At 36.5% G+C, this 24785-nt stretch overlaps 2 protein-coding genes across 12 annotated transcripts; both read left to right on the top strand.

Moving 5' to 3' along the window:
- Positions 1-330: 330 nt before the first annotated feature.
- Positions 331-17275, top strand: LOC102597580 (polyadenylate-binding protein 1-like). 6 transcript variants are annotated; one of them, XM_015313809.1, is made up of 10 exons: positions 331-463; positions 550-648; positions 1123-1192; positions 1879-2157; positions 2311-2376; positions 5171-5238; positions 12950-13017; positions 13957-14148; positions 14233-14357; positions 16924-17275. In XM_015313809.1, exons 6-10 carry the CDS (start codon positions 5175-5177, stop codon positions 16967-16969), a joined length of 495 nt encoding a protein of 164 aa, XP_015169295.1. In that variant the 5' UTR covers positions 331-463; positions 550-648; positions 1123-1192; positions 1879-2157; positions 2311-2376; positions 5171-5174; the 3' UTR covers positions 16970-17275. The 6 variants fall into 6 exon arrangements, 5 of the variants coding, with proteins under 5 accessions (XP_015169295.1, XP_015169294.1, XP_006358185.1 ...); XM_015313808.1 differs by having other exon boundaries at positions 907-1192; XM_006358123.2 differs by having other exon boundaries at positions 550-1192; positions 2314-2376.
- An 886-nt stretch (positions 17276-18161) lies between these two features.
- On the top strand, positions 18162-23731 carry LOC102597993 (mediator of RNA polymerase II transcription subunit 31). Of its 6 annotated transcripts, XM_015313802.1 has the most exons (8): positions 18162-18398; positions 18493-18590; positions 18821-18917; positions 19103-19181; positions 19560-19837; positions 19993-20058; positions 20426-23111; positions 23195-23731. In XM_015313802.1, the coding sequence occupies exons 1-6, from the start codon at positions 18361-18363 to the stop codon at positions 20006-20008; spliced, it is 606 nt and encodes a 201-aa protein (XP_015169288.1). In that variant the 5' UTR covers positions 18162-18360; the 3' UTR covers positions 20009-20058; positions 20426-23111; positions 23195-23731. The 6 variants fall into 6 exon arrangements, with proteins under 6 accessions (XP_015169288.1, XP_015169291.1, XP_015169290.1 ...); XM_015313805.1 differs by lacking the exon at positions 20426-23111 and having other exon boundaries at positions 19996-20058; XM_015313804.1 differs by having other exon boundaries at positions 19996-20058; positions 20426-23731.
- Positions 23732-24785: the final 1054 nt, after the last annotated feature.

Here is a 24785-nt window from a genome sequence, read left to right as displayed (position 1 = left end):
TTCTCTTAATAACATATTTCTATTTATGATGTTTTTGTCATTATTTAATCTTTAAATATACAGTGATATTGTTCCATATAATTTATTAAAAATAATGTAAATATAAAAATTAAATGTTCGCTTAAAGGTTATAATATTTGAATTTAATTTTACTATGGAACATATTTATTAATATTATAAAATGATAATATAAATTTACGAATATTTTTATAAATTTTAAAACTTATCAATATGAATTATATATATTTTTTAAAAGTCAAATATCTTTTTAAAAAATTATAGTCAAACACCCAAAAATATTTGGTAAGTATTTTCCTTTGGCATATGCATTAGAAATTTCAGATAGGCTAGTAGTTTTGCTCTATTCCCTATATGGGAACTGCAAAACAGAGTTGAGAACAAGGAGATTCAGTTAGGGTTTAGCGAATGGCTTCTACATCAAATCCAGACACCCATGAATCATGTATGCAATATCTCGCCTTTCCTCAAATGAATTTGCATCTTCCCAATCCAAGAATAATCAATTGTTTTCTCTATTTCAATTTGCAGGCAGAAAAGCGTCTATAAAGATCCGGATGATGGGCGCCAGCGTTTCTTACTGGAACTCGAAATTCATTCAATGCCTCGCTAGCCCAACTTATATTCACTGTATCTATCTATTCCCTTCTGCTATTTAAACATGATAATTTCTGGGTATTTCTCAAAATGATCGATTATTGTTAGTTTTATGTTATAAATATTGTTGGATGGTTCATTCTTCTTCATTATGTTTTAAGTGCGTGAAATGCAATGTGTTTCAATAGGACACAAGTCAAATTTGGGTGCAAAAGCTTCAATTTTTCTATCCATTTTTTATCTACTTTTTGTGCTTGACTTTGTATTGATTCTGATGTTGATTTGGCTCAGAATAGATATTTTGAAGATTAAGCTTTTATTGGGTACTTGAAATACCTTCAATACTGGCAACGAGATGAGTACATTAAGTTTATTATGTAACTTTTTTGATGCAGTTCAATTCCATGCTTAATTTGGTTGATGGTCCTTGTTCCTTTTTTGTTTGCTGTGGACTATGGGTATCATTAATTAACTGTGTTGGTCTTCCCGTTCTTTATGTCAACGCAGGTATCCACACTGCCTATTCTTTCTCCAAAATCAAACATTTCGTAATGCAATGGTGCATCCCGCCAACAAGGTAAAAAGTTATATCATGTGTTGTCCTGGTTTCCTTCTCAAATTTTGACATTCCCTTTAGGTAGTTAAGAGTTAAGACTGTCAGCCACTATAAAGAAAGTTCGTCTCCCTTTGTATAAACACAATTTTTGTGGACAAAAAATGCAGCCAAAGCACTTTATAATACATGTTACTTCATAGTCTTAGGCTCTTAGCCATTTGCCTTTTTTCACTTTCTTAACTTTCTCATAGTTTCTAGATATAAAACTTATAATTATTTAATCGTGTTGTCCAGGTTAATCCTTGCCCGGACTTCTCATCTCATTTCACTTTTTATCGTCTATTGCACTATGTTTGCCAACCTAAAGTTCTGGCACATAAATCTGTGATACATGTTACTATAAAGAAAGTTCGTCCCACTTTGTGTAAACACAGTTTCTATGGACAAAAAATGCAGTCAAAGCACTCTATAATACATATTACTTCATCGTCTTAGCCATCAGCCTTATTTCCCTTTCTTAACTTTTTCATAGTTTCTAGACATAAAACTTATAATTATTTAATTGCGTTGTCCAGGTTAATTCTCTCCCCGAGGACTTCTCATCTCATTTCACTTTTTATTAACTATTGCACTTTGTTTGCCAACCTAAAGTTCTGGCATATAAATCTGTGATAGGATCTAATCTACATGTTTGTAACAACTATTAGGAAGTGGCACATAGGCAGCAATTTTACTTCTGGAAGAACTATAGAAATAACCGGTTGAAACATATTTTGCCTCGGCCGCTTCCTGAGCCTGCAACTGCACCAAGTTCTGCTCCACCTGCATCACTACCATCAAGTGTAGACCCACCAGCCGCTCCACCTCCTGCTCCTACACCTGTTACAGCTGCAGCTCTTTCCCAGATGCAGTATGCCATCCCTCCTGGATCTGGTCTTGCTAAAAACTGACCCAAGGAATGCTTCTGTTGATCGAAGAAAGAGAAAGTATTTCCTCTCGTCTTTTACTTTCTCTTACTGTGAAAACTTTGTCAAAGCTTGTTGTTGCATGCTCCCTCTTGTTGTGTTTTTATATTTTAGGGTTAGATTTATGACGTAATGTTTCTTACATAGTTAATGACTTGGATAATTTTGTTTTAGCAGGAAAGACGGATGATTTTCTTTACTCATAGCACATACCTCCTATCAATTAATTCATGAATTAAGGTAATACATTTTGCACCCCATGATTTCATTTTCAGAATTTGTGTTGCAGTTCCCTCGTTGCCAAATGCATTTATGAAATCATATTAAGAGTGTGATTTTTTTATATCCAATTTTAGAGTCCTGACCAAGTCTCAAGCACGATCAATGACCTGTAATTTCTTTTTCTTGTCAGAAAACATAGTGCTAAAGTTTTGTGAGAGTTCAACCACACATTTTTGTTGGGTTCTCTGGGATCAAATTTATAGTAAAAAATAAAAATAATTTTATTTTCCTGAAACCAAGTAACCAAAACATAATGGAAGCAACTTACTTTTCACCTCTTCTAGGATTATCAATGGAGTAAAGAAGTTATTCCAATCACCATATTTACTTGTGAACTTCAAGTTTTGATGATAAATGAAGGATTAGCTTCTTCAATGTGGTCCAACTTTAGGAACCTTTGCCTATCATCTATGGTAAATGGGAGGAGTATTTTCCACCATGACCAAACATTTAGTGTCATGATGTTGCTCAGATCTTACGTATCATTTTTTGACTCTATCAATGGTACATGACCGAAGTTGGAACCTAGTTGTTTTTATCCTACATGTATTTTCATTCTTGTTGCGAAAGCCGAATCTTTAGAGTGTGATGAAATCACAACTGCTATATTGAAAGGCAGCTAATAAATAGTTAATGAGACCATATAAAAATGGACAAAAATTTATGAGGTTCGGTAAAATTTTGTTTTTTGCCTAGTCCTCAAACACCACAACCAACCAAAATTTATTTCAATCCATAAGAATACAAGTGAAATACTATATGAGAGAAAGAAGACTCAAATGCCTTAGAAGATGAGAAGGCAAGTGAGAAGTGTGTCACAAATGAACAATTGACTACATATTTATAGGAAATGAATTCTTCCTCTTAATGTCATCAATGACATCACTAGTATGCAAATGTCAAGATTCAACTTGTGAAACTATTTAATGGTTTGCCAAAATTTCTACTACAAATTCAATACCTTGACATTTTGTCCCAATGAAAAATTATCTTCCTTCCAACTATTCACACTAGTTCATATAAAATCTTGTCAAATTTAACAAATTTGTTTCAAAGCAACCACATAGCATACACAGATAGAGCTCTGATACCAATTGTTAGCTAATAAATAGTATTTGTAATGGAAGACAAGATAATGAAGAGTCCACGTCGGGTGTCAGTAATACGTCATCATTGACATCTTTGCTTATGACAAGAGTTCTGTCAAATGCGAATTTTGCAGTTAAATTTTTTGTTGGATTTATTTTTCTTTTTGTTGGATTTGTTGAATGCAACAGAAAAACCGATTTGATTATGCATGTTATCCTGGAATTTTCCTTAGGCACATACGAGAGAATCAATTATGGACAAACTTTTTTGGTTCTGATAATGTGGTCACCACAATTTAGAAGCTCAAGATAGGTGTGGATTAATTTTTATTCCCGAACCTCAAGGTGTTAACCAGCTTTTGATTAGCTATTAAAGAGAGGCATATCAGTGACTCCATCAGGAGAAAGCTCTGTAGTTGCAAAGATATGTCTAGTACAAAAAAATAAAATTATTGCTTGAAACATGAAAAGAGCAAACAAAGGACAATGTACAACAACGGCTTTCTCTTACCCCAAATGGCATGCGTCTGTTTCACCTTCAAAAGTCTTTTCAACCTTAACAACTAGCTAAATGTTGCCGGAAGGATCATTTTGGGTTACCTTTTCTTGGTCTTTTCATTAGTCAAGTGATATATGAGTTTAGATCTTCACAAAAAATAGCTACATGGTTGGAGAAGCGTGTTTCTACTTTAATGCTACTATAATAAGTATTTTCCTAATCAATGTATAAGATGTACTAAGATTATTTTCTTTGGTTCCATCATTTTAGATCTCTAGAATTTCTTAAGGAAACAAATGAAAAGGTTGGCTTTCCTCATAAATGCTTGATCTTCTTTCCTAATTGAGAATAAATTCCATGTAGCTTCAGATTAGACTCTCTTTCTATTGCAAGTTTAGAGTGTTTCCAGATGTTCTTCTACACGATTTCCAGGAGTCTGAGGGGTTGTATTTATGATTGAGTTTATCAAATCTTTCTTGTCACGAAGTTTGTTTTAGTTGCTTCTTACTGCGAAACTCAGAGTTCTTTTCTTCTCAAACGTGGGATTATCTAAATAAGATACTGTTAGATGAATGCCAAAACTGTAATATTTATTGTTTGGGACTCATGATTCCCGATCAGGTAGATCTAGTTAGCACTGTTATAGCTATGGAATTTTTACAATAATTAATTTCAAATTTTCTCATGCATTTCAATGGAGGGACTACTTATTCTTGCATTTGTTGAAAAATTGTCATTTGTGGATAGGGATTCCATTTCTCCGGTATTGTTTCTGTTATGAGAAGCTTGGCTAATGTGTAATACATTAGTGTGAATCTTTTTACATAAATCCCTAGTTTATCTTCCGATACATTGTTAGTTTGATGACAAAGTCATCTACCTGAATAAATAAGTATTTATTGCAATTTTCTTGTGTGTCCTTAATATACTTTGAACTGCTTTCGTGCCAAATTAATTTTGATTTGTCTCCTTTCTATTGGTAAATGGATTTGACCACTTGTCTTCCTCGGAGAAGTTTGATTTTTCTAAAAGATTCCTCCGTTACAACTTCATTTTTGTCCCCTATTTAAATTAGATTTTCTTCTTGGTTAAGCTAAATCTTCTTCTATAGGTTGGCTTTCTTCATCTGTTCTTCCAATCACCATTAAGACAGGATATCTTGCAGGAAGATGACTGGAGAAGTTCGCTGCTTTGAACCTAGGCGATCTTTGTGGGCGATTCCAGAACCTAAGAGTGGGATTTTTTTCTTTCCCTTTTTGCACTCTGTTCTTTTAATCTCAGATATATCTAGAAAAAGAAATCTATTTCTAGGTGAAAATGGTTGTTTGTTTGTTCCACTTTCTTTGATTATTGGTTTCTCTTCCTCCTTTTTTGTTTCCGCTAGCTATATCCATCCTGTAATCGGGATGATTGTCTAGATCCCATCCACTTATAGAAATTCCTTTAGGTACTAATTTCTTCTTGGACACAAAGTAGCTTATCATTTTCTCCGGTTTCTTTTTGCTTTTTTCCTTTTTTGTGTTTGCTATATCCTTTCTGTAATTAAAATGATTTTGTAGATTTAGAACATCCTTGTATGAAAATACTTTAAGGTGCTAATTTCTTGTTGGACAGACTAGCTTGTCATTTGACTTGTCAAAGGAAAAAAAGCTATTATTTGACCCATGAATTTGGTTATAATTGATTACTCATCTGTTTCTTGTAGATAAAATGTGATTCTGGTCGAGTGTAAATGTGAAATTGGGCTACACCGATTGGGTTCTCGAAAAAACTGAAGTAGACCAAACTGTGGTCGACAATAAGTGACACATTTGGCTTGCATTAGCTATCCATTAAAATTAGGAAAATGGGGAAAAGGAGGACCCTTTTATTATAATTAATGTTATTAATTTGTAGCTCGTTTCATGATATGATTATGTGAGAAATTCAGTATTATTGGAAGTCAATGTTTTGTTGCTTTATGTGATAAGTACCGGTAGGCAATGGGTTATCCCCTCATGGGTGAAGCATATAGAAACACAGAGTGATCACAGCTAGAAGCAGTTGAGTCTTTGAATCTGACTATAGAAAGAAAAGAATAGACAAAGATAAGGAAACTAGTATGCTGCTACGCTCTTAAGATTTTTCATTGTTTTCTTCTTCTTGAGGTTTAACACCTGCTCTACTGTTGTGATGGATTCAATAATAACATATACTCTTTCTGTTTCTCAACTTATTTTGATTTACATCTTTCTCTTTTTCCTCTTCAAACAATGAATCTTTCTTCTTATCTTAGTGTGCAAGTCTTTTCGTTTGAACTTCTTCTTTTCTCATATTTTACTCTCTTAGTACATTTATTTGAGTAGTTAATATGAAGTATGTTGCAAATTAATTCTTTTCTTATCGTTGATCATTTGCAAATTGAAAATCAATGTGATTGAAGTTATTGTATATGGGCCTTGTTGAAATTACATGTGAATTATGTTTAATTTGAATAGTTGTATTAATATTGCCATGATTGTACATCGGGTGGTAGTAATTGTGATTATGATTGCGATTTTATATTATAATTACTTAATTCATACATGTTAGATGATCTTTTTTTCAAATTCATATATGTTACGTGATTTTTCTGTTTCCAGTATATGGGTGTTTCCTTCAAAAGGTGTGTGAGTGTTGCTTCTTGCCATTTGCTTAAAGTCCCATAGGACTTCTATTTATGTTTGTGTATATATATATATATATATATAAACTGGTAACTTTTTGTATTCCTCAGCATTAAGGGCTATGCTGGCCATCTCCAAAAAACGGTTACAAGAAACGGAAAAGACTAAAAAGAAATACTTACAGAGAACCTTTGAAGTCCACTAATTGGAACTCATTTTCTATATCCTGTTCTTTACACCAAAAACCTAAAGTAGTAATTACTTTCCATTTGATCTTCTGTATTGTACACTCCTTTCCTTCAAAAATTCTCTGATTCCTTTCTTTCCATATAATCCACCAGATACATGCTGAAATTGTTCTCCATCATCTTTTCTAACTTTTATTGCCTCCCCTTTTGTTCCAGCAACTAAGAAGGTCAAGGTCAGAGGTGTGTTCAGGCATAGTCCAATATTCATTGGCTATGCTTGTAAACAGAGCCCACACCTGAGCAGTTACCTTACAGTGCATGAATAAGTGTTTGTTAGTCTCCAGAGCTTCTTTACAAAGGAGACATCTAGATACTATGTTGATGCGCCTCTTCTGCATTGCCTCATGAGTCAAACATTTTTTCCTAGCAACCAACCAAGTGAAGCACTTCACCTTGGCAGGAGCCACACTTTTCCATATTGTGTTCAAAGGTCCAATGGATCTTCCTGCACATTTTTTAAGTCCCCAGTTGTATAATCTATTCACTGAAAATACCCCATCTTTGTGATGTCCCCATGCTAATCTGTCTGGCTCTAGAGTAGTACCTGGGAATCCACCAATCAAGCCTAAACACTCCACCATTCCATCAATCTCCCAGTCATTTAGCAGTCTTCTAAATATTATATTCCAACCTTGTGGTGACCACATCTCCTCTATCTTTTTGTTGGTATTTGTGCATATTGAGAAAAGAATAGGGAACAAGTCCCTCAAAATCCCATTTCCACACCAATCATCTAGCCATAACTTTGTTTTGTCTCCTTTGCCCACCACAATTTTTGAGTTGTTCTTTAGATTCTCCCAAAGGTTTCTGATGGTCCTCCACACCCTAACCCCATAAGTTTCATTAACTTCACTAGTGCACCAGAAGTCCTCTTGCCCATATTTGTGGTTTATTATCTCTTTCCATAGAGCCTGCTCCTCTTGATTATATCTCCACAACCATTTTGAGAGGAGGCTCATGTTATGAACTTTTAAATTTCTCACGGGCCTCCCATTTTTCTTGCTTTGTTGTACTACATACCATTTCACCAGGTTGAATCCATTTGCTATCTTGTTCCCTTGCCATAAGAAGTCCCTTCTGAGTGCATCTAAAACCTTCACTATCCTGCTAGGAATAGGAAAGAGGGACATCACATAAGTGGGTAAAGAATCCAGAACTGAGTTAATTAGTGTAACTCTACCTCCCAGAGATAGGTATTGAGATTTCCATATAGCCAATTTCTTCCCTGTTTTCTCAATAATGCCATTCCAAAAAATTTCTGCTTTGTGCTCGGAGCCCGAAGGCATACCAAGGTAAACTGTTGGGAGCTTCTCTATCTTGCACTTCAAAATGCTTGCAAGATCCTCAATCTGTTGCACTTCCTTAATTGGAAAAATGCTACTCTTTCTCCAGTTTACTTTTAATCCTGAGCAAGCCTCAAAGACCACCAGGATCACTCTTTAGTAGGAAATTTGTTCCTGCTCAGCTTCATAGAATACCAATGTGTCATCTGCATACAAAAGATGTGTTAGTTCAATTGTATCATTTACCCTGTTCTTTAAGGAAAAGCCCTTTATCCAGTTATTCTGAGAAGCAACTCTCATCAATCTATCCAAACCTTCCATGGCTAAGATAAATAGAAAGGGGGATAGTGGGTCCCCTTGTCTCAGGCCTCTTTCTGCTGGAAAAAAACCAACTGGTTCTCCATTTACAAGTATGGAGAACCGAGTGGTTTTAATGCATAAATTTATCTAGCTTAACCATCTCCACCCAAACCCCATCTGCCTTAGGATATTGATTAGAAACTCCCAGTTCAAATGGTCATATGCCTTCTCAATGTCTAGCTTGCACATCAGTCCAGGGGTTCCACCCCTAATTCTAAAATCAATACACTCACTAGCTAGAAGTGCAGCATCTATGATTTGCCTTCCTTTGATAAAGGCCATTTGGTGCTTGTTTATTAGCTTACTGATCACCTTTTTCAACCTTTCTGCCAGCACCTTAGTTATGATCTTGTATACCCCTGTGATCAAACTGATAGGTCTAAAATCCTTTAGCTCATTTGCCCCCACCTTCTTTGGAATTAAAGCTACAAATGTGGCATTAAAACTATTTTCAAACTTTTGATGAGCATGAAATTTGTGGAAGGTCTGCATCACATCATCTTTGATGGTTTCCCAAAAAACACCGAAGAAAGCCATTGTATAGCCATCTGGTCCAGGTGCTTTATCAACAACACACTATTTTATTCCTTCCAAAACTTCTTCCTCCTCAAAGTCTCTAGACAACAAGATTTGTTCTTCTTCTGTGATTGTTTGAACATCCAAGATGTTAAGATGGTCTCCAACTTTCTGTCTCCTTGTACAAAATCTGATAAAAATCCACAATTTCATTTATGATTGCAACAGGATCTGAAGACTCTTCTCCATTAATCACTAGGATTCTATAGTATTGTTCCTTTTGTGGGATGTCACCATTCTGTGGAAGAACTTGGTGTTCTTATCTCTATTCTTTATCCACTGAATTTTGGATCTTTGTCTCCAATGGATTTCCTCATACTCCATTGCTATATGAGCTTTCAAAAGTTGCCCATCATCTGTTAATGCTCTGTGCTCTTGAATGTCTTCCAAACTGCCAATTTGTTCCAGTAGGTGTTCTTTCCTAACCCTCCAGTTGCCTCTATTTTCTTTGCTCCATTCTTTGAGCTTCTTTTTTAAGAAGCTCAATTTTGAGGCTAGTATAAAGTCAGGACTGCCTGTCACATTAAAGGAACCCCACCACTCCTTAACTTTGTCTCGAAAACCCTCCACATTTAACCACCACTTCTCAAACTTGAAATATGATTTTTTGAAAACCTCATCCCCACAGGTCAGTACTATTGGATTATGATCAGACCCCAAACTAGGTAAAGTACTTTGTCTAATTTGGGTGAACATCTCATCCCAAGGAAAAGAGTACAAGAATCTGTCGATTCTTGAAGCATTTTTCTGATTTGCCCCTCCTCTCCATGTGTAGGGTCCCCCAAATAAAGGGGGATCCACAAGTTCCAATTCATTGATGCAACTGGAGAAATCAGACATAGCCTCGGAAATTCTGCTACAATTGGTTTTTTCAGATGGAAACCTTGTGGTGTTGAAATCCCCACATACCACCCATGGCCCTTCACAGAAGCTCCTCATTGCACCCAACTCCTCCCACAATTCCTGTATCTCCCTCCCATCGCATGGTGCGTATACTGCAGTGATGAACCAGATGAGGTCTTGATTTAAACCACTTAAACTGCTGGTAATGCTTTGGTTTCCTCTTTCTACTGGTTCCCCTTTCCAATTCCTTTTGTCCCACATTATCAAGATTCCCCCCTTACTACCTAAAGATTCCATCCACATTCCTCCCATCCATCTGTTTCCCCCCAACTGTTGCACATACTCCCCTACCTCCCCCCTAAGTTTCGTCTCCACCAACACTATTATGTCCACCACCTCTTGTTGTATTCTACTGCTTACCAGATTCCTTTTGGTATCCATGTTGAGCCCCCTCACATTCCATGAAAATATTTTTAGTCTTCATGATAAATGTGAGGTTGCATTTCTCCCTCTACTCCTTGTTGCATTCCTGGAATCTTTATATTTGTAATTAACATCAAAGTTAAGATTCCTTACTTCTTTGGGCACCATCTGATTCTCACATGTCCCTGAGATGGGGTCTATTTTTGTTAACTCTTTGAGCCTCTTATGGTCAATTTTCAGAAGTAAATTGAAAGCTTCCTCTGTGCACCCCTCGGAAGCTACTCCAAACTTTTTGCTTAGCCTCAACAGATTTTTCTGTACCCATTCTGTTGCCTTGCCTTTGACTTCTTTGCTGCATTCTGAAGCATCACATTGAATGGATGTTGGGTCACCCAGAATTGTGATTTGTTTCGAACTATTCTGCCCATATAACTCAGCTTCTTCTTCATTTAGTTCTTCCAAAATTTGTGGAGATGCTTCTGCATTCACCTGTGTGTTGACTTTCGATTGTACATAATTGCTAATTGAATCTTTTACCTTTGTTTCTTCCATCAGATTCTGATCAGTTGAGGAGTATATAATTTCATGATTTTTTTCCCAGCGATTTACATCGCAAATAAAAGGCTCAGGTTCTGTCGGGCAGTCTTTTAAAAATTGGTTTTTTAACAAGCCTAAATGACTTGGTCCAGGGTTTAAAACCAAGTGGCCCTCTATTTGTTCTGAAGTGGCCCCCTTTGTGACTTTTCCACCCACGTGACTTTTTTCACCAAAAAAAACCTTTTCTTCTCTGTTAGGTTTAACAGGCAGCTTTTCAGACCTATGAATATCTCTGCACCTAGACAGATCTGATGGGTTCCTCCCTCGATACCCACCCTCGTCTCTTTCCTTACTTGTACACGCTTCCTCATTGTACTTTTTACGAAAAGTCACCGGCGATTCTACCCATATAGGTAGAGAGAAGATGTTCTCCTCATCGGCGATCTCAATGGATGCCGAAATTTTTTTTGCCGGACCTTTGACACGAATCCTAGCCCAACGGAGATGATTTTTTATATCGGTTTCTTCTTCTGTCTCTATCCAGCCGCCACACCGATCTCCAATTTCCTTCATTATTGGCCTGGACCAGAGATGTAGAGGCAACCCTAGAACTCGAATCCAGAACCATTCGAACTCATGGGTTATTGGGAAAGCCCCAATGGTCGGTGACCACCATTGAAGCTTTAATCTGCTCCCTTGTCTTCTCCAGTCACCCATCAAAACATGTTCTGCTGTTTTTCTGGACTGGAATTCAAAAAGAAATAAAATTCCATTCATATCATAGACTTGGACTCCATGCACTCCATTCCAAGTCTGTTGGGTCCATCTTCTTACATCATTTCTAGTGGGTGTATCATCTTCTCCAAAAAAATTCCTCACTAGACAACGTGCCAATAGGTCTTCGTGTTCTAATTGGACTCGAGCTTTCAACATGCTGCCTTCTTCTGCTAGCTCTGTCTCAATTCTGGTCCATTTACTTTTCTGCAAAACGTCTCTATAACTCCTTCCCCCCTTGTTAGCGGCATAGTCTGCCTCCCCTGATAATTTAAATGCTTTTGTGTGTTTTATACCCCCATTAATGAATGCTTCTATCTTCTTAGCTAACTTCTCCCACCCCTCATTGAATGCACTTTCTGGGAGTATAATAATTGCTCTGTCACTACCTTTAACTGAAATTAGAGACAGGTATCTCCCGTATTGATTGAATTTCAAAGCTATAAAGAAGTTAGTTGAGACATCCCTGCATCTCAATGACTTGGCCGCTTTCCCTCTAGCCTTTTGCAGACCCAACCGAGTGCTCCCCTGCTAAGAACCATTCTCCTCATGTGATGCCTAGCATCTTCAACCCAGTCATACCATACTTCAGCTTTTGATCTAGACTCTGTGATGTCGCAAGACTTCCCCCCAGATCTGAAATAAACTCTGTTGTCCATCTGAACAACAATGGAGTTAAAAAAGAGAGAAAGAAAGAAAGAGAGTGGTATTCCGGTGAAAGAAGTCCACTGGAGAAAAGAAAAAACCACCGAAGTCCAGAAGGGACTTCAGAAGATTGTCTCGAAACTAGTGCCCGGGAGCATACTGCTCTTTTTTTCCAACAATAAATGTACTTTTTGTGTATATATATATAGCCTTACCCCTTTCTACCTTCAAGAAAGGGGCAAGGCTGTGTTCACACCACCCTCCCAAGATCCCACTTGTGAGACTACACTGGCTATTTAGTTGTTAATTGGTATGTGTGTGTGAATGTATATATATAGAGAGAGAAAGAAACACAAGTTAATGGTAGCTTTTTAAAAACATGAGTGAAACTTTAGGGTGCTTCGGAAGGTCTCTCAATTATCTGACGCATAGAAGAGCAGTGAATGTGTTTAAGTTATCTTGGGTTTTGGACTTCTGTTTTTGAAGAGAGTGTGTTTGTCTTTGTGTGTGTGAGGAATTCTTTTCCTTTGATAGCAAACCCCATCCTCCCAGAAAACAAGGGAAATCCAAACAATCTTATGTGACTGTTCATAATTGTGACTATGTGCAGATCCAACTGGTTCTGCTACTCAGGCTGAAAAGGAGGAGGTGGATTCGCGATCCATATATGTCGGTAATGTGAGATTTGTCGCCTTTACCTCAACATGTAAATTTGTTTTTCCCTACGTGACATGTTCTTACTAATTGCGTCATCCTTCTCTTCATAAGACTTATATTGTGTTAATCAATGACATGAATTAATTTATACTTCAACCTTATCTGATTATTTGCTTTCACATTATAATCCAATAAAACTGTAGAATACTTTATTGCTCAAAAATTTGTTGCCTATAGTTTTTGCCCGCTTCTATTTATATTATTTTTTGTTCTTTGACACTGTAGATGCAACTTTAACATGAACTCACGTAGAAAGCAATAATAGTGTTCAACTTTCTAGAACAGACTTATTTTGCGCATCAGTTGTCTAATTGCTGTACTCTCAGATTATTATTTTTCATTATGAACACAGAAAATTGGTTTGTTGCTCTTCTACTTGTTCCTTTACTTTTGTTTTCTGTTTTACTTTCTCAGCTTTGCTCTTGTAGCCTTAGCTTGCAATTGGTTGTGTGCAGAAGAATGATTACTTGGGATAAGTTTGTTCAGAAATACATGACAGGATAAGGCAGCACTATAGATTGCTCGGTCTGAATATTCCATTTACGGGATTAGTTGCTGCATTTTGCCGTTAGGTTGAGTTGCTGTATTGATAGAGCTAACCTCACATTAAATCACGAACTAGTAAAAAAACAATATATTTTTCCCTGCATGTATTACCAAAGTAACACCATATTGTGTTAGTAAAACACATGTAAGGCGCCCCTCATTGTTAGTCTTTGAATGTGGTTTGATAATTGTAACGCTATCTGAAATGAGGCCAGCCGCAGCCCCCCATCCCACAAAAAAAATATATGCTGACCCATCTCTTGTGAAAATGCTTAGCATAACTGTCATTTAAATTTTTTTTTTTTTTTTTTTTTTTTTTTTTTTTTTTTTTTTTTTTTTGCATTTCAACTTCAGGTTGATTATGCTTGCTTGCCTGGGGAAGTGAAGCAGCACTTCCAAGCATGTGGCACTGTTAACAGGGTAACTATCCTGACTGACAAGCTTGGCCAGCCAAAAGGCTTTGCGTATGTGGAGTTCTTTGAAATAGAGGCTGTTCAAAATGCACTTCTGTTAAACGAATCAGAGCTTCACGGGCGGAAGTTGAAGGTCCATAACAATCACCTTAATGATTTATCGACTCTGTTTCACCTTCTAGACCTTCTACTAACTATGTTCTTTTTTCATGTATAGGTGTCTGCCAAGCGGACAAATGTTCCTGGTATGAAGCAATTTCGAGGCAGGCGATTTAATCCTTATGCTGAATTCCGCCCTCGTCGTGCGTTTGTGCCTGGTGCTCCAGCCATTCCACCTTTTGGGTAATTAACAATGATGCTATCCTCTGCAGAACCTTATTTTAGTGTGTATATATGCGTATGCATATATATATATTGACAAAGACAAGGTTGTATGCCTTTTCCTTTTCTTTTGCAATACATTTTTTATAGATATTTTTAGCTTTTTCCTCAACTACAAAACCACCAACCCTATTTGTCACATACTGTCGAAACTTCCTTGACTTTTTTTCATAATTTTGTAGCTCATCTAGCATCTAGGGTGGCAAGTTGTACTATGAACTGCTCATATCTTGATACACCTTTTAAGCACCTCCATATCCAGGCAAAAACAAAAGAAACAGGAAACAAAAAGAAAAAGAAATTGCCCCATGTAATACATAAAACAGTACCACTCTAGCATTTTGAACCTGACTAATACATAAATATCCATGGAACCAAAAGTTCAAGCGATGTAACTCTAATCCTCAGCTCTTGAAAAAGAGAAGTAGGAAGGCGACCCAAGGGGAGGGGTCTTCTATTTTCTAATGTGATGATGCTTCTATTTTCTACCATCTTGTGCTCGAGAGAATCCCTCCCCTTGGGTCTTCTTCCAACTTTTCTTTTCTGAGAGGAGCTGATGATTCAAGTTTCATTGCTTGAACTTTTGGTTCCATGGATTTTTATGTTTTAGTCAGTTTCAGAATGCTAGAGTGGTACTGTTTTATTTATTATATGGGGCCATTTCTTTTTCCTTTTGTTCCTGTTTCTTTTGTTTTTGTTTGGGTATGGAGGTGCTTAAAACTTAAAAGGTGTATCAAGATAGGAGCAGTTCATAGTACAACTTGCCACCCTAGATGCTGGATGAGCACAAAATCATGAAAAGAAGTCAAGGAATTTTCGACAGTATGTGACGAGTAGGGTCGGTGGTTTTGTATTTGGGGAAAAAGCTAAAAATATCTTTAAAAATGTGTTGCAAAAGAAAAGGAAAAAACTTACAACTTTGTCTCGGTCAATCTTGATCTATCATTGAAGTACAACCTCCCCTTCTTTACCCCAACCCAAAAAGAAGAGGCATCAAATTGTTTACTTGTCCAAAGCAAAGTGGATCTTTGCTTGACCATTCTTTTGGGGCTAGACATCTTTGTCTGATCTCTAGGATCAGGAGCAAAGAGGTGGTTGGGACATATAGCTCAGAGCAGTTTCCGTCCTGACCAATAATGTTATCCTGGCCTTTGTTACTTCAATAAACATTGGGCTAAAGCTCAGCTTATCTCCTTACTCTGCGAATTTCATTTAAGTACCAGTATCCTGTCAGGTGCAACTTCATAGATTTATCTATCACTCAATTTCTGAAGGAAGTCAAGTTGAATATTAATTGGTTCCCAACTTGGATACAGCCTACTCTGATGCCTTATGGGATCTGCACTTGCCACATAATCTACTTCAACACATGTTTGTTTGACCTACACTGTTGCCCCTACATGAGCAGTAGTTCAGTGCTTCCTGCCTCCCAAATAAAATGGAATCTCGTGTTGTCTTTGGTTGGTTGGGTTTCTAGGCTTACTTCCTTTAAACGAAGTAGGATGTTGGGTTTCTCGTAAAGCCAGAGCATGTGCCATGGTAATTGTGTTGATCTGAAATGGTAACTTTTGTGTTTAATGTTCTTTCGAGTTACTTCTTTCTGTTGGTATTTTGACTAAATATGACCTAAAGTCCTATGCTTCTGGATTAGCAGCTCAGCTACTCGAACTTGTCTATTTTCAAGTTTATCAGTGTGCTTCAGAAGATGAACCTAGAGTCTCGTCTTATTGATGGAAGGGTCTAGTCAGCAGTTCACTGAAATAAACTAGATGACTCCTATGTCTAATCTATTTTACGCAATCACTGTTACATATACCTATCTAAAATGCATCACTTGACTGTTTTTTTAAGACGTTGCATCACAACACTTGCAATGCATTCCGCAGCCGACTTTTTGTACAGGTAGTATGTGCCAAAATCAGCTGTTTTGTTTTTGCAACACTAATGCAAATGTTGGCAACAATGCTCCCTGTACTACTACCAGTTAAGTAATACAAAGTAAACCTTCAGAACTCCAAAAATAGGTGTTGCATCACTAAACTGTTAAATGAGGATAATATAAAACTTACTTGTAGGGTATTTTGTTGCAGTAACACATGTCAACTGATATTAGTCCAACATAAGTTTTTTACAAGATTTGTTGAGTTGAATTTATTTCCTATTATCCTATACGAATTCCTGATAGGCTGGTACTAATCCTTTTATTATCAAAGAGAACTTAAATTGGTGGGAATGCTTTTTATGTCCTTCAACAGAGAGCTGAACTTCCCTAGATTTTAATGGAAGAGTAAATTTTCAGATATTTGTTCATCTGGATTACAGTGTTCCTAATTAGCATGCTCTCAATTTGTCCTCCTTGACTCTTCACTTTTATAAGCTATAATTTAACAGTTGTGCAATTTTTACTCTCTTGTTTGATGTTCACTGTCATCGTCATGTTTTGTCTTCACATGATTCAAACTGATGCCTGCTTGATGATTACATCAAACTTTAGTTAATAAGTATTGTGTTGTCGTCTTATTTGCAGAAGGGTTCCAAGGTTCCGACGTTCCATCCGCTACAGGCCATACTAGTGGATCTTAAGCTGGATTGCAGCCTTCCCGAGAGAAGCATGGGGCTCGCTTTGTGAAAGAGGCATCTCCTTATTTTTCTTTCTTTGGGAGGGCAAAGGATGTTATAATTCAAATAAGTCATAAGCTGACATAAATTTCAACTCTGGATGATGTTTTAGGTGTGTGGGGATTGAGAAGTTTTTTCTTAGCTAGCTTGCTCAGGTGCTTGCATTTTGGGCAGCAAAAGGAAATGACAAATAAAATAGACATTTTGTTGGAGATGGGTATATTCTCTTTGAATTATGGTTGTGGTTTGGTCACTCTTAAGCTCCCCTCTCCTAAACCTCCTTGTCCCCAACTTCAAATCCTAATAGCTACATGCAATAAGACCAATGGTGTTTAGTTTTCCGAAAGGACTATTTATTACATGTTAGGGTAGATACACAATGCTTTGATATAGACGTAGATGAAATTTTTGTAGTGTGTGGTAAAGCGTCTTGTTAATAGGAAACCGCACGAACATAACAATTGAAGTAGTCCAAGTTGGTAATTGCATGAAGGGGAAAGAAATCTAAAATTTGGTCGAAAACATAGGTCGAATTGAACTACTTTCAAGTCATCATAATATGATTTCGTAGTTCTAGGTCCAAAACTCCCAATTTCCATGCTCATTTTAGGCATGGTATCATGCACCTCTCTTTCATGACATATATATTCAGTTGTGGCCCGTAGACATGATCAAAACACCTTTCTTTGAGAAAGAATCAAAATAGAATCAACTTGAATTCGAAACATGAATTGAATGATGAAATAGCGTGTAAATATCAAAAGCGATGTAAAGACTTTTATTCCAAACGTTGCATCCAAAATTGCCCAAAATTTATACTTTTTACCCCTAGGACTAAAATCACAATTTTCACATATATAACTACGAATTTAAGCTTAAAAATTATGCATACTAATGAAAAAATGGTCAAAACTTAGGTATAATCACATACCCCTTGTTCCATACAAGAAACACCCATCGAAAATCGCTTCTTATGACTTCACCTTCTTTTTTTAAAAAGACTTTGAACCGTTCCAATCTGATCGAGTATATAATCTAGGTGAATAAACGAGTCTAATCACACTCGTATTGACATATAAAAGTTCGGATCAAAATCAAATACAAGATGTCGAAACCATCCGTTCAAAACTGCAATTTTCTTTCAAAATTAGTTAAGCCATAAAACTCAAGTCGAAAATAGAGTTCGAATCAACCCTCAAATCTTAAAAATACAATTTCATAATCTTATGCCCGAAATCCCTATTTTTATGCTCATTTGCATATGCAGACTTTCCTTTTGCATATATAGCGCACCAATACAAACAACGGCTAACTTTGAAAAGTAGAATTAGTTAGGGTTTAGCGAATGGCTTCTACATCGAATCCAGACACCCATGAATCACCGTAAGCAGATCAATTCATCTCGCCTTTGCTCAAATCAATTTGTATCTTCCCAACTTCACATTAATCAACTGTTTTTTTCTGCTCCAATTTGCAGGCAGAAAAGCGTCTATAAAGATCCGGATGATGGGCGCCAACGTTTCTTGCTGGAACTCGAATTTGTTCAATGCCTCGCTAACCCCACTTACATTCACTGTATCTATCGATTCCCTTCTCTTATTAAACATGATAATTTCTGGGTATTTCTCAAAATGACCAATTATAGTTAGTTTTATGTTATACATGTTGTTGGATGATTCATTCTTCTTCGTTATGTTTTAAGTGTGTGAAAATGCATATTTGGGTGCAAAAGCTTCAATTTTTCTATCCCTTTTTGATTTTTTTGATTTTTTTTTGTGCTTGACTTTGTATTGATTCTGATGCAGATTTGGCTCAGAATAGATATTTCGAAGATGAAGCTTTTATTGGGTACTTGAAGTACCTTCAATACTGGCAACGACCTGAGTACATAAAGTTTATAATGTGAGTTAGTTTCTAGTATTAATATATGATAATAGTTATGTATGTTCTTTCTACTGCAACTTTTTAGATGCAGTTCAATTCCATGCTTTATTTGGTTGATGGTCCTTGTTCCTTTTCTGTTTGCTGTGGACTATGGGTATCATTAACTAACAGTATTGATATTCCCTTTCTTAATGTTAATGCAGGTATCCACACTGCCTATTCTTTCTCGAGCTTCTCCAAAATCCAACATTTCGTAATGCAATGGCGCATCCTGCTAACAAGGTAAAAAGTTATGTCATGTGTTGCCCTGGTTTCCTTCTCCACTTTTGCTATACCCTTTAATTAGTTAAGACTGTCAGCCACTATAAAGAAAGTCTGTCCCACTTTGTGTAATGGACAAAAAATGCAGCCAAAGCACTTTATAATACATGTTACTTCATCGTCTTAGCCATCAGCCTTATTTCCCTTTCTTAACTTTTTCGTAGTTTCTAAACATAAAACTTATAATTATTTAATTGCGTTGTCCAGGTTAATTCTCTCCCCGAGGACTTCTCATCTCATTTCACTTTTTATTAACTATTGCACTTTGTTTGCCAACCTAAAGTTCTGGCATATAAATCTGTGATAGGATCTAATCTACATGTTTGTAACAACTATTAGGAAGTGGCACATAGGCAGCAATTTTACTTCTGGAAGAACTATAGAAATAACCGGTTGAAACATATTTTGCCGCGGCCGCTTCCTGAGCCTGCAACTGCACCAAGTTCGGCTCCACCTGCATCACTACCATCAAGTGTAGCCCCTCCAGCCGCTCCACCTCTTGCTCCTACACCTGTTACAGCTGCAGCTCTTTCCCCGATGCAGTACGCCATCCCTCCTGGATCTGGTCTTGCTAAAACTGACCCAAGGAATGCTTCTGTTGATCGAAGAAAGAGAAAGTATTTCCTCTCGTCTTTTACTTTTCTCTTACTGTGAAAACTTTGTCAAAGCTTGTTGTTGCATGCTCCCTATTGTTGTGTTTTTATATTTTAGGGTTAGATTTATGACGTAATGTTTCTGACATAGTTAATGACTTGGATAATTTTGTTTTTAGCAGGAAAGACGGATGATTTTCTTTACTCATAGCACATACCTCCTATCAATTAATTCATGAATTAAGGTAATACATTTTGCACCCCATGATTTCATTTTTAGAATAAGTGTTGCAGTTCCCTCATTGGCAAACACATTTATGAAATCCTATTAAGAGTGATTTGTTGTTTGTCGAATTTTAAAGTCCTTACCAAATCTCAAGCACGATCTGTAGTGGCCTGTACTTTCTTTCTCGTGTCAGAAAACATAGTACTAAAGTTTTGCGAGAGATCAACCACACATTTTTGTTGGGTTCTCTAGGATCAAATTTCTTTAAGAAATAAATATAGAACTATTTTTTTCCCAAACCAAGTAACCAAAACATTAAGGAAGCAGCCCTCCTTTGAACTCTTCTGGGATGCCCTCATTGTGGTTTCAATTGCTTAATTTCTCAGGCTTTTAGTTCAGACATCTGGTGATAGGTGACTGGAAGATTGCTAATGCACACTTATTGCAATAATGGGTTATCAATGGAGTGAAGAATTCCAATCACCATATTAAAATGTGAACTTCAGATTTTGATGATAAATGAAGGAGCTGCTTCTCTAGTGTGGTCTAAGTTTACGAACCTTTGTCTATCATCTATGGTAAATGGGAGGAGTATTTTCCACCATGATCAAACATTCAGTGTCATGATGTTGCTTAGATCTTACGTATCATTTTTTGACTCTACCAATGGTACATGACCTAAGTTGGAACCTAGTTGTTTTTATCCTACATGTATTGTCATTCTTGTTGCGGAAACCGAATATTTAGAGTGATAAAATCACAACTACTATATTGAGAGACAACTTATAAATAGTAACTGAGACAATAATAAAAAAGAACACCAAAAATTTATGAGGTTCGGCAAAATTTTGTTTTTTGCCTAGTCCTCGGTCAAATCCTACCAAACTTTATTATACTCCAAAAGAACACAAGTGAAATACTTCAAGAGTGGAAGAAGTTTAAATGCCTTAGAAGATGAGAAGGCAAATGAGATGTGTGTTACAAATGAACCAAGAGCTACCTATTTATAGAAAATGAATTTTTTCCTTTAATGTCATCAATGACACGATTGGTATGCAAATATCAAGCTTTAACTTGTGAAACCATTTAATGGTTTGTCAAAATTTCTACTACAAATTTATACATTGACATTTTATGCCAATGAAGAATCATTTTCCTTCAAATGTTTACACTAGTTCATATAACATCTTTATAAAACATTTATGTAAGTATTGGTGACATTTTGTATCACACAAGACAACGGATCCAAACCTCCAATTTATCCACCCTGCTCTAATACAATGTGTGACATCATCCTCAATCTCTTCATTTCCTTGTTTAATTGACCCGTGATACTTGAAACTTTCTCTCTTGGAGATGACTTGAGTGTCGATCTAAACTTCCACATTTGCCTAGTGAATTACATCAGTGAACTTGCACTCCAAATAATCTATCGTAGTCCTACTTAATATGAACCCTTTAGACTCCAGGTTTGTCTCCACACCTCCAGCGTAATGTTATGTCTACTGCATGCCTCATCTATCAACACTATGTCATCTACAAATAATATACACCATGGCACCCCCCATCCCTCAAATATGTCGTGTTTGTTCATCCATCGCCACAACAAATAAAAACGGGCCAAGAGTTGAACCTTGGTGCAACCTCGTCACGATGGGGAAGTGCTCTGAGTCTCCTTCCACTATCCTCACTCGGGTCTCGGCTCCATCGTATATGTCCTTAATCGCCCTAGTGTAAGCTACAAGTACACTTTTAGCCTCATAACATCTCTATAGAACTTCCTTAGGGATTTTGTCGTGTGCCACCATATGTAACTTTGTCTTCCTCTCTCTAGACTACCTTATCAATCTCCTTACGAGATGAATGGCTTCAGTAGTTGAACAATTTCACATGAAACTAAATTGGTTCTCGATAATAAACACACCCTCTACCCCCCACCCCACCCTGCATGCGCATCTCCATCACCCTCTCACAGACTTTTAGAATGTGGCTTAGCAGCTTGATACGTTTATAGTTGTTGCATTCTGAATATCACTTTTGTTCTTGTATACAATAGGCTTATCATACTCCACCTTCATTCTTTGGGCATTTTTGACGTCTTAAAAGTGATGTTAAACTAGGAGTGGGCATGATATAGTAGATATCGAATATCATACCGAAATAAAAAAATTTGATACTGCAGTTTTAATATTATGGTATTTGGTATGCATTTAAAAAAATTGGTATTCGATATTTATAAGAAAAATATCGTAATATCGAATGCCATACCGAAGTTTATAGTTACATGTAAAATTCATATATATTATTGTAATAGTAGCAAATATATAAAATAATATTAATATAAAACTAATTATTCAGGAGTTGGAACTTTGAATACTCTATCTTGATTAAAATGTTTTTTTGGGTTATTGATTAACAAAGGGGATTTACTGGTATTTTCTTTTGAATGTTTCCACATGTTTAAGGTGTTAGTATGGCATAATTGAGACGTCTTTCGAAAAGTCAAAATCATAATTCTCTATTATATGATTTACGTGAGTTCGGAAAAGAAATATTTTGTGTGAGTTGAAGTTGACCAAACTGTGGTTATCTACCGTACCGCAAAATACCAAAGTCAAACTTTAAAATACCGAACCATACCAAATTACGTTGGTAGGGTAATGGTATAGTATATTTAAAAATAAAAAATTAAATTACCGAACTGAAATTTTCAGTTCTGTACCATGCCAACCCCTGCGTAATACAACTCAGTTAGCCACTCCTTGCCTGCAGTAGCTGCACTCTTCCAAAATTCCACTGGGATCTCGTCTGGCCCGGTCGTCCTCCCGCTTCCCATCTTACTAACCTCCTTAATCTCCTCAAACTTAATAACCCCTACAATTCCCTAAATCTGGACTACTCTCTGAGTGCTCTGAATCTCCCATCACAATATTCCTGTATCCTCCTTCATTCAAGAGTTCATGGAAGTATGAGTTATGACTAATGTGTGCCTCTTCCATCAATACTCTGCCTTTATTGTCTTTGATGCACTTAACTTGGACAAGGTTACGGTCCCTCCTCTCTCTCGCCTCGGTACGAATTCCTCTCCCCACCTTTGGCTTTGTTGTTATTCTTTCCCCTTTGACTCTTCTAACTTCGTATCCTCAAAGTTGCAGGTACTGACTCTCAAGGGCCTACTGTCTTTCCAGAAAACTATGCAAAAGATGAACTTTATCCATTTGGCTTGAATTGGGTGGTGTGACACTTTAGAATTGGTACAACCTAGATCTGTCGACCTGAAATTAAATGCAGCACACAAAATTATACTAGCTGTAGCACTTCCACAAAAATGGAATTCCAAGGATTTCCATGTTATCACTCATGTCTTTTCCCTTTTTGGTCAAGTGAAGTGCTTCCCCGTATATATTTATGAGTTTTAGTTAGAAACTATGCCGTGTGTCCTCCTCTCGACAAGATGTACTCTTTCCTGTATACTTAGCACATAGTTCTCCAATGTAAAATCAAGTGTTGTGCTTATACTTTATTCTGGTTGGTCAAATTGACCTACTTGCGGCTCTGTGACCACTCATTAAACTTATATATATATATGCTTAAGCGGAAAATTGGGTATACTCCAATTGAGCATATGGTGTGTTTCTTCCATTATCCTGATAATCTCTATTCTTTAAATCTAAGAATGGCTTTTTGGGTTCTATAGGAGCATTACACCGAACATATCACTTTGTGTTAAAATATTCCAATCTGCATGCGTTGGTTCTTTAATTATCCTATAACAGCTATGTTGCATCCTATACGTGGAATCTAATTTCACAACCACTTGTAGGTGATCATCCATGGAATTAGACTACCTCCTATGTTTAGAAAAGAAGTCAACCCTGTTTAATTGCTGTGTGCAGTTTCAAGAATGGAGCTTGGCAGTTGTATACTGCAATCTGGTGCACCACAAAACAAAACAAAAATAGAAATTTTAGTTTTTCCTGCAGGCCTGTCACCTGTTGTGCTGCTGAAGCTAGTAGTAGCTCATGTGGTAGTGTAAGGAGCTAAACCTTGGAATTGTAATACCATCGAAACAGAGGCGTATCTAGAGGGGGTGCCGTGGGTTCACGTGAACCCATGCTCCACTCTCTAGATCATATATAGTAGTATTATATTTTTAAAAAAATATTTAAATATAGATGTGTGAACCCATGGTCAAAGAATCATATAATAATACGATGATGATTAGGTGCACCTCTCTAACTGAGGATAGAAATTTAAATCTTATATCTATCTTGTCTTTTTGAGTAACACCACTCCAAGTGGTTATCGGTGACACTTTTGACGTTTCAACTAATTCTTCTTTTGTATTTTTGCCTTTAATCTTTCAAAATTTTCATGTGTCTTACATTGAAAATTCCTAAAAAAATTAAGCACTGTAATTTTTTTAGATAATTAAATCAATTGTGTATATTAAAATTTAAAACTAATAGTATTATATATTTTGAATCTATAGTTTTTAAAATTTAATGGTTCATATTTAGAACCTAAAAGTCAAATGATCAAATTTATATTTAAGATACATTTCTTTGTAATCGTGCACCCATTTAACCGAAATCCCGGATACGCCTCTGCTGATCGAAACGTCCATTTCTCTTTTCTCTCATGCTGGAGAAATGCATGCCTGCCAGCAAATAGCTTATTATTGAACAGGTCCAGTGTGCTACCTTAGCCTAATGAAGTCCTTGAATATGGTTTCTCATCCCTTGT

This window comes from Solanum tuberosum, unplaced genomic scaffold (assembly GCF_000226075.1).
Source record: "Solanum tuberosum cultivar DM 1-3 516 R44 unplaced genomic scaffold, SolTub_3.0 scf00268, whole genome shotgun sequence".
NCBI lineage: Eukaryota > Viridiplantae > Streptophyta > Magnoliopsida > Solanales > Solanaceae > Solanum > Solanum tuberosum.
Note: the sequence above shows the minus strand (reverse complement) of the source record. Positions and strands in the feature narration are given on the sequence as shown.

Coding starts and splice junctions, on each gene's coding strand:
- LOC102597580 (XM_015313809.1), top strand. CDS start 5,175: ATGACTGGAGAAGTTCGCTGCTTTGAACCTAGGCGATCTTTGTGGGCG. Junction 14,149..14,232: donor TTCACGGGCGGAAGTTGAAG/GTCCATAACAAT, acceptor TTTCATGTATAG/GTGTCTGCCAAGCGGACAAA. Junction 14,358..16,923: donor CCAGCCATTCCACCTTTTGG/GTAATTAACAAT, acceptor TCTTATTTGCAG/AAGGGTTCCAAGGTTCCGAC.
- LOC102597993 (XM_006358125.2), top strand. CDS start 18,361: ATGGCTTCTACATCGAATCCAGACACCCATGAATCACC. Junction 18,591..18,820: donor TAACCCCACTTACATTCACT/GTATCTATCGAT, acceptor ATTCTGATGCAG/ATTTGGCTCAGAATAGATAT. Junction 18,918..19,102: donor GAGTACATAAAGTTTATAAT/GTGAGTTAGTTT, acceptor ATGTTAATGCAG/GTATCCACACTGCCTATTCT.